Source organism: Gadus macrocephalus, chromosome 23, assembly GCF_031168955.1.
Source record: "Gadus macrocephalus chromosome 23, ASM3116895v1".
NCBI lineage: Eukaryota > Metazoa > Chordata > Actinopteri > Gadiformes > Gadidae > Gadus > Gadus macrocephalus.
In genome coordinates, this window is record NC_082404.1 from 13,584,246 (window position 1) to 13,592,661 (window position 8,416).

At 48.6% G+C, this 8,416-nt stretch overlaps 2 protein-coding genes across 2 annotated transcripts; one reads left to right on the top strand and one right to left on the bottom strand.

Annotated features, from left to right (window-relative positions):
- Positions 1–323: 323 nt before the first annotated feature.
- On the top strand, positions 324–3,616 carry LOC132452946 (uncharacterized). Its single transcript, XM_060045780.1, has 4 exons — positions 324–396; positions 484–1,688; positions 1,872–1,954; positions 2,038–3,616. Exons 1-4 carry the CDS (start codon positions 325–327, stop codon positions 2,130–2,132), a joined length of 1,455 nt encoding a protein of 484 aa, XP_059901763.1. The 5' UTR covers position 324; the 3' UTR covers positions 2,133–3,616.
- A 795-nt stretch (positions 3,617–4,411) lies between these two features.
- Positions 4,412–8,339, bottom strand: cct5 (chaperonin containing TCP1, subunit 5 (epsilon)). Its single transcript, XM_060045262.1, has 11 exons — positions 8,103–8,339; positions 7,609–7,669; positions 7,247–7,411; positions 6,487–6,685; positions 6,169–6,361; positions 5,936–6,085; positions 5,702–5,821; positions 5,386–5,571; positions 5,150–5,287; positions 4,835–5,015; positions 4,412–4,741 (listed from the first exon to the last, which is right to left on the bottom strand). The coding sequence occupies exons 1-11, from the start codon at positions 8,205–8,207 to the stop codon at positions 4,614–4,616; spliced, it is 1,626 nt and encodes a 541-aa protein (XP_059901245.1). The 5' UTR covers positions 8,208–8,339; the 3' UTR covers positions 4,412–4,613.
- Positions 8,340–8,416: the final 77 nt, after the last annotated feature.

An 8,416-nucleotide genomic window follows, 5' to 3' on the forward strand; every position in this document is an offset into this window, starting at 1 on the left:
CTTTGGGGATCATTGGAAATATTTTTGAATCCCTGAACAATAATAATATTCTCCCACATAATCCAAGGGTTGACTGCTAACAGGAAGGATGTGTTCACTTGTGTTTCAGTGGGCATACATCATACAGACCCATGGTGAGGTTCCTGATGCTATGCTGGAACAAGGCGTCAAAACTCCTTTGTGCTTCACCAAAGGATCGCTCTGGAGACTCAAGGTATCACTATACGTGTCTGTCTGTCCACCTGTCTAACAGTATCTACGGGTCAATAGAAGTTAACCAAAACAGAGGCTATTTTCCAGACAAAACGGGAGTTTAGGAAGAGTATGATGATCAAGGTGCCCAAGAAGGACCGGCCCAGATCGTTCTTTTACACCTTCATGGAGGAGGTTGTCGAGGTAGGTGTTGATCCAGTCACGCTGTAGACGGAAATGCATTGGCCATTTGTGTCCCATCTTCTTAATCATTTCACTTTTAACCTGAAGTCAGGAAATCGGCCAGGCCAACCTATCCCGCCCAGTTTCAAGGACCTGTTGAAGAGGATGCTCCATGTGGATTGTGACCAGCGCATCACACCACGCGCACTGCTGAAGCATCCCTTCTTCAGCTTCCCTGAGCCCACTATGGTCCAGCCCTGCAGCAGCTGCACTGAGCCCAGTGTGGTCCAACCCCACAACAGCTGCACTGAGCCCAGTGTGGACCAGCCCCGCAACAGCTGCCCTGAGCCCACTGTGGTCCAGCCCTGCAGCAGCTGCCCTGAGCCCACTGTGGTCCAGCCTCACAGCAGCTGCACTGAGCCCAGTGTGGACCAGCCCAACAGCAGCTTCAGTGAGCCCATGATGGTCCAGCCCTTTAGAAGCTGTCCTGAGTCCAGTGTGGACCAGCCTCACAGCAGCTGCTCTGAGCCCATTGAGGTCCAGCCCTGCAGAAGCTGCACTGAGCCCATTGAGGTCCAGCCCTGTAGAAGCTGCTCTGACCCATTTGTGGACCAGCCTCACAGCAGCTGCCCTGAGCCCATTGATGTCCAGCCCTGCAGCCGCTTCAGTGAGCTCATGATGGTCCAGCCCTGCAGCAGCTGTCCTGAGCCCACTGATGTCCAGCCCTGCAGCAGTTGTCCTGAGCCCACTGTGGTCCAGCTTCACAGCAGCTGTCCTGAGCCCGCTGTGGACCAGCCCTGCAGCAGCTTCAGTGAGCCCATTGCGGTCCAGCCAAACAGCAGCTGTCCTGAGCCCACTGTGGTCCAGCCCTGCAGCAGTTGTCCTGAGCCCACTGTGGTCCAGCCCTGCAGCAGCTGTCCTGAGCCCACTGATGTCCAGCCCTGCAGCAGCTGTCCTGAGCCCACTGTGGTCCAGCCCTGCAGCAGCTTCAGTGAGCCCATGATGGTCCAGCCCTGCAGCAGCTGTCCTGAGCCCACTGATGTCCAGCCCTGCAGCAGCTGTCCTGAGCCCACTGTGGTCCAGCTTCACCGCAGCTGTCCTGAGCCCACTGTGGTCCAGCTTCACAGCAGCTGTCCTGAGCCCGCTGTGGACCAGCCCTGCAGCAGCTTCAGTGAGCCCATTGCGGCCCAGCCAAACAGCAGCTGTCCTGAGCCCACTGTGGACCAGCCCTGCAGCCTACCTGGGAGCCACACACCTTCTATGTCAGAAGAACAGAGGGAGGCCCCATTAGACAACACAGACAGTGGCAAAGGGTAGGTCGGCCATTCACTCTTCAATGCTTCCTAGATCCGCTATTGATTTGCTTCCTAATATTATGCTTTCAACAATCATTTGGTCCTGGGCTCATGCACTGCTTTATTGTCTTTTTTATCAGGATTTGTTGATGGAATTAAAATATATTAAAATCTTTTCTCTTGATTTTTTTTATTTGATAGCACTGCATCAATACCTACTGCTTCCCTTGGGGTTGCGGCGGAGACTGTGGAGGTCAAGCCAGCGGTAGCAGACATCCCACTAGGTTTGTCAGAAGTCTAAAGCCTTAGTCTACACGTTTGTATTTTATGCTAAAACATTAATGTCCTGTTTTGGTGTCATTTTCAGATTTCACCCAAAAGAAAAAGAAGAAACAGGGCAGAGCAAAGCGGTTCTTCAAGTCGGTTTTGGGATCCTTCTTCTGCCATGGGGACCAGGAGTGACAGATTCACACATGGACCAGCCCAACAGCCGCTGCTGGCCTGAGCCCCGTGTGGACCAGCCCAACAGTTGCTGCCCTGTAAGCAGCCTGGACCAGCAGCTGCCCTGCCCCGAGTGGACTACTACCCCAGCCCGGTGTGGACTACTGCCCTGAGCCCACTGTGGACTGCTGCGCTGAGCCCAGTGTAGACTACTACCCCAGCCCGGTGTGGACTACTGCCCTGAGCCCACTGTGGACTGCTGCGCTGAGCCCAGTGTAGACTACTACCCCAGCCCGGTGTGGACTACCTCAAAAGGCAGCTGCCGTCCTGAGCCCACTGTGGACTATCCCAAGGGCTGCTGCCCTAAGCCCACTGTGGACTACCCCAAGGGCTGCTGCGCTGAGCCCACTGTGGACTAATGCGCTGAGCCCACTGTGGACTAATGCCCTGAGCCCACTGTGGACTACCTGCTGCCCTCAGCTCAATGTGGGCTACCTCAAAGGCAGCTGCCGCCCTGAGCCCACTGTGGACTACCCAAGGGCTGCTGCCCTGAGCCCACTGTTGACTACCCCAAGGGCTGCTGCCATGAGCCCACTGTGGACTACCCCAAGGGCTGCTGCCATGAGCCCACTGTTGACTACCCCAAGGGCTGCTGCTGCCCTGAGTTCAATGTGAACTACCCCTAAGGCTGCTGCCCTGAGCCCACTGTGGACTACCCCAAGGGCTGCTGCTGCCCTGAGTTCAATGTGAACTACCCCTAAGGCTGCTGCCCTGAGCCCACTGTGGACTACCCCAAAGGCTGCTGCCCTGAGCCCACTGTGGACTACCCCAAAGGCTGCTGCCCTGAGCCCACTGTGGACTAACCATGAGCCACTGTGGAAAACCCATGAGACCACTGTGGACGACCCCAAAGGCTGCTGGCCTGAGCCCACTGTAAACTCCATTGGCAGATAAAACAGTCTGCATTTAACTGTAATAAACTCCAAGTCCGGGAAGCAAAATGTCTCAATGTCAGTGGTGGTGCACCATGAGTTACGGACATATATGCACACACCGCCGCCTTTATCCTTACCGGAGTAAGCTGTTTGGTCCGCTCGGTAAACAGTCCGGCCTGCTAGCTCAATAGCAGCGTCAGGGATGTTCGGAATCAGCCAGGTTTTGGTGAAGACAAAGCACAGCCACGAATCCTGTTAGAATGTGAAGCCTCAGTCCGAGTTTGTCGATCTTGTTGACAATAGACTGGGCGTTCCCCAAACTGTGGACCACCCCAAAGTGATTTGTCTGGTTTGTCGTGGATTTTATTTTAAATATGAAGTTTTCTTTAAATGTGAAACTTTTACGTTTTTATGCTGCCTTCTTGGCCAGGACTCCCTCGGAAATGGTACAAATGTCTGCACTAAGCCCTTCCTGCACGCAGTAATTTACTAGTCTTTACATGAATTGATCCTGCATTGTACCGTCACCTGTCTGGTATGTAGTATTTGATGGATTGAATGTTTTTACCTGGCTGCTGCAATAAAAGGTCCCCTAGTGGGTTCATTTTGATTTGACTCTACAACCCAGATTTATATAAATCTAACTTTGAAGTTTAACAAAAAAAAAATCCCTGAACCAAACATGGTCACAGCTGAAACAAACAAGAATTACACCAAGATTTACTTTTAGCACCAAAAATAAGATATCACTGCATAAATAGTTTGCAGACGTCAATCGCTCGTCATCAGGCCAGGGGTAACTCTTGGTCCCTGTGCCGCAAAGTGGTGGCAGTTCAAGGCAATTCCCCATATATTGGGCTCACTGGTCACCACTTGAATGTGTATTGGTTTGTTCTTTTAAAAACATTTTGCCACCAATATCCGTTAAATCCCACTGTTGGCCAGCAATATTTCTCGCTGCACAATGTGGTTAAATTCCCTTGACCATCCCAGGTCAGAATCCCAAAGTAAATTAAAATTAAAATGAACTATGCAACTGGCAATTTTCAAGGTAACAGCAAATGGCTAATGCATGCTTTGAGACTGAAAGTAGGGATGCTGAAAATACATTCTACATGTTCAGGCATAAAAGCACAATTGGCTCATAAGAGATTTCCTAATTATATCAACAATGTTTGGACAAATGATTAAGGTATGTTATTGTTCCAGGATTTGTGATGCATGGCAGATGAACTCAATAATATAAGCCCATTTAAAAATCACTTTGCTAGACTGGTTTAATTATGTGCCATATGCCCTTGTATTTAGTGATCTGGGCATAATGAAAGCTTTCTTTTAAAATCAAGGGAGAATCACAATCATCACTAAGATTTTGGAAACAAACTTTAATGGTGACTTCAGAGCGACAACAGTATTTCATATCAAATGATAAATAGCGGTACGCAGTACGGTTTGAACATAGTGCTCGGGAAGTGCCAGAGACAGTTCTAGAGCATCTTAGAACAGGGGAGTGGTGGTGGGGGATCTAGAAACCTGCCAAGTCTTCTCGCACTCCTGGGCCTGGCCTTTATTCTTCAACCTCGCCTGGGCTTCGGATGTCGTCGATCTTCAAGATCATCTTAACCACCTGAGTGGCCAGAGAGATCTGCTGCTTCTTGCCAATCAGTGTCTCAATCACGTGTTGCTGCTTCATGTCTGTGGAGGAAGAAGTTTGGATTTAGTTTCAGTTCGTCTATAATTGGCAGTCACAATTTTGGAAAAAAAAGACAGATGAACCGGCTATCTTACCGTTGGTGTTAGCGTGCATGCAGTCGATGCCAAGGTGGGGCTTGTTCTCGGAGACCTGCTTGGCTCGGACCTCTGTCATGGTCTGGATGGGGTTCATCCCACTGTTCTCTGCCAGGGCCATAGGGATGACCTCGAGGGCATCGGCGAAGGCCCTCATGGCATACTGCTCCAGAGACGGACACTGAGGGGCAAAGGGTGGGCACTCAAGTTAGAGGGTGTGGTGCGTCCGAATAAACCAAACTGAACTTTTAACACTTGATTACAATATACCAAAACAGCATCACAATACAATTAATGTGCAAGACGATGCAATACCTTATCTGCAGCCTTGTTGACAGCCAGGGCACATGCAATCTCAGATGCTCCACCTCCATACACGATGCGGTTGTCTCTGACCAAGTTGCGGATGACGCACAGAGCATCGTGGAGTGCACGCTTGGCTTCCTCGATGATCTGATTGGAGCAAAAAAAAAAAATAATAATAATAATGTAAATGCTTTGTTCCACTATCCAAGTAAAGAAATAAGGAACAAAGGGAAAAACACGCCCACCATCTTGTTGCCCCCGCGAATGAAGATGGTCACGGCCCGGGAGTTCTTGCACTCCTCGATGACCAGCATGCGGTCCTTGGTGGTACCGAAGCAGATCTCCTTCACCACACCGGCCGCGCCCAGCTTCTCAGGTGTCAGCTCGCTGAAACGTGGAACGATACGCCCTCCGGTGGCGATGGCAATGAGCTACGGAAAAAAAATAATTTGATAATGTAAGGTTAGCGACTCGACACAAGTCAAGACTGGGCACAATACGGGTGCTCAGTTTCAACCCCTTAAAGCAGGTTAATTGTTTTTTTTTTTACTTTTCATGTACCTCAATCTCAGGCCCTCCGACCCAGCGCACTGCAGGCAGCTCATTCTGCAGAAGCAGATGGTTCGCCTCGTCATCAAAGCCCCACTGACAGATAGCCAAGGTGGCCCCATTATCCTTCACCTATGCAACACCAAAACATTAAAAGTCAGTTCAGATGGAGAGACGCTCAGCCAAACGTGGCAGTCACTCCATTCAACACTTATGTTGGGAGGGCGTCGATGTAGCCACACTGACCTGCTTGATCATCTCCAAGAACTTTTCCTTCTCGTACTTCTGAAGTGCTCTGTAGTCCTCAACAGAGGTCACATCCAACTTATGCTTGGTCTTGGGCTTTGGGGGCTCAAACGGGCAGGTGAGGATAGCGATTTTTGTGTCTTTCAGAACCTGAAAGCAGAGATGACCAGCAATTAACATTTTGGTCATATGTTGGAAACCGCATCTCAGTCAGCATGGGTGATTGTTTGTACCTTTGGCATCTGCGGGTGGCTGAACTCTTTGTCCATGATGACTCCCTTAATGAGCTGCGTGTCCTCTAGTTTGCCTCCCACTTTGCCCTCCATCTTAATGAGCTCAAAGTCTACATCCTTTCTGTCCATGCTGGCCACGGTGAGGACAGCGTTCACTGCAATCTCAGCCATCTGTCTGTGGCACCGATTGATCCTGGAATACAACAGCCGATCATTATCCTGTCATTCTCTTCACTTTCATATTATTAAGAAAGAAGTGGCCGCAAATTATATCTATTTTTTAATTAAAAAAAAATCCACCATGTAGAGGGAACTCACACTTTGGATCCCAGAGTGGTCATGGCAGTCTGGATGAGTGGTTCTCTGTTGTTGGGATCAAAGGGGAAGGTCTCGCCAATCTTGTCCAGCTGCTTAATTGCAATGGCTGCCGCCTGATCGTACCCATCGGAGATACGAATGGGGTGGATCCCCCGGTCCAGGAGAAGCTCAGCCTGCTCAAGGAGAGCCCCAGCCAGCACTGTAGTTCGGGGACATATCTGAATTAATACCCCAGTATTGAGGCCGCATTAGCTGAGAGCAGATGGCAGGCCCCTAAATATATTGCCATCAGCTAGTCATGCTGGTGGTGGTATGATATGTCACCATTAAATGCTGAAGAAAGTTTTTTTTATTCACTCACTGAAACATATTTTGTTTCAAGCATCTCCATTAAAAATTTGGAATTTTCATACTAATGTCAAATGCTTTGTACATATTGGAGGTGTTCTATTGCGTTCTTTTGTAGAATAAAAAAAATACAAAATCTTCAAATGGTAATATATTATTCAATACACATTTGAACATGAAAATCCTCTCCATAAAGTAGAAATGGCATTCTCAGGGCGATGGTAAATTATTTTCTTGGCCTTCATATAAATATGATAACTTGTAACTTATGAAAACATCTAAAATATAAATTGATAAGTAGCCCTTTAACGAAAACACCAGCTTTTTCAAGCCCAAGGATCACTTGACTATTAATTCACATGATTTTAGAAATTCGAAGGGCCTGCATGTTAAACACATTATTTTTCCTTACCAACAACTCCAGTTGTTCCATCACCAATCTCATCATCCTGTGACTTGGATAGCTCAACCATGAGCTTGGCAATCTGGTGGTCTACATCCATCATGCCGAGAATGGTGGCGCCGTCGTTGGTCACCGTCACTTCTCCATCACGGTCGACCATCATCTTGTCAAGGCCTATTCGAAGACGATTGTTTAATCGCGGGTAAATCATGTCAGGCATTCATTTCATGTTTGATTGAGAATTTTTTTTTTGTGTCAATGCGTCAGCAATAATTTAATCAGGCGCAGTTATTATAACGGGCCTGGTTGCTTGCAAATATCCACAGGGATAAGTATCCCATTAATATAAATAGGCCTTAAGTTGTACCCACCGTTGGGGCCAAGGGACGTCTTGAGGGTGGAAGCCACAGCCTTGGCTGCCATGATGTGAGACTGCAAAACAACGCCAATGTGTCAATTAGCATTAGCGGTACCCCAAGACTTCACATCCTGCATGGTCATGGCAGTTAGTAGTTGGGTACCAACAAAGTCGGGATGCATTGACTGAATCAAGTCAGCAGGCGAATTTAATATGCATATAAGACAAAGAAACCGGCAACGCCGCAGACAAGCACGGTCCAGACGTGAGGGAAAACATCTTGAAAAGCACATGGGCGGATGGGTTAGCATCCGTTAAGCTCCGAACTAACATACGCATTTCTCTGGAGCTGGCTGAAACGATGTAGATGGCCGGGGTTTGCGTGTTACTTAAGATGCATCATATAAATGGATATGGCATGAAACGAACTAGGTTACTTATCACAAATAATTCTGAGAAGCAGAGATCTATGTCGCACAGTGTGTAAAGCTAGCTAGCCCATTGTACCTTCAACGCGTCAAGGCCCGAGAGCCGTGTCTTCTTGTCCTGGTCCTTGATGATGATAAATGGCCTTCCATAGTCATCAAACGCCAGAGTCCCTAAACTCGACATGTTGCTGAAGGACTGAGACCCCGATGGAGTCGTGGAAAGTACAGATTATGATTTTTATGAGGAAAAAGTAGAGCGTGGCTTGGCTGCAAGTCACACGGGTCTGCCGGCGACTTCTGGAAGGATCTAGGGGCGGGGAGGGCGAGACCAAGTGAATTCCGGGAGACAAATCCCTGAGACATGTAAAACAGTTTTTAGAATAAATATGTCTG

Coding starts and splice junctions, on each gene's coding strand:
- cct5 (XM_060045262.1), bottom strand. CDS start 8,207: ATGTCGAGTTTAGGGACTCTGGCGTTTGATGACTATGGAAGGCCATTT. Junction 7,412..7,608: donor GACGTCCCTTGGCCCCAACG/GTGGGTACAACT, acceptor GTCTTCGAATAG/GCCTTGACAAGATGATGGTC. Junction 5,288..5,385: donor TTCGCGGGGGCAACAAGATG/GTGGGCGTGTTT, acceptor TGCTCCAATCAG/ATCATCGAGGAAGCCAAGCG.
- LOC132452946 (XM_060045780.1), top strand. CDS start 325: ATGATGATCAAGGTGCCCAAGAAGGACCGGCCCAGATCGTTCTTTTAC. Junction 1,689..1,871: donor AACACAGACAGTGGCAAAGG/GTAGGTCGGCCA, acceptor TTTATTTGATAG/CACTGCATCAATACCTACTG. Junction 1,955..2,037: donor GGTAGCAGACATCCCACTAG/GTTTGTCAGAAG, acceptor TGTCATTTTCAG/ATTTCACCCAAAAGAAAAAG.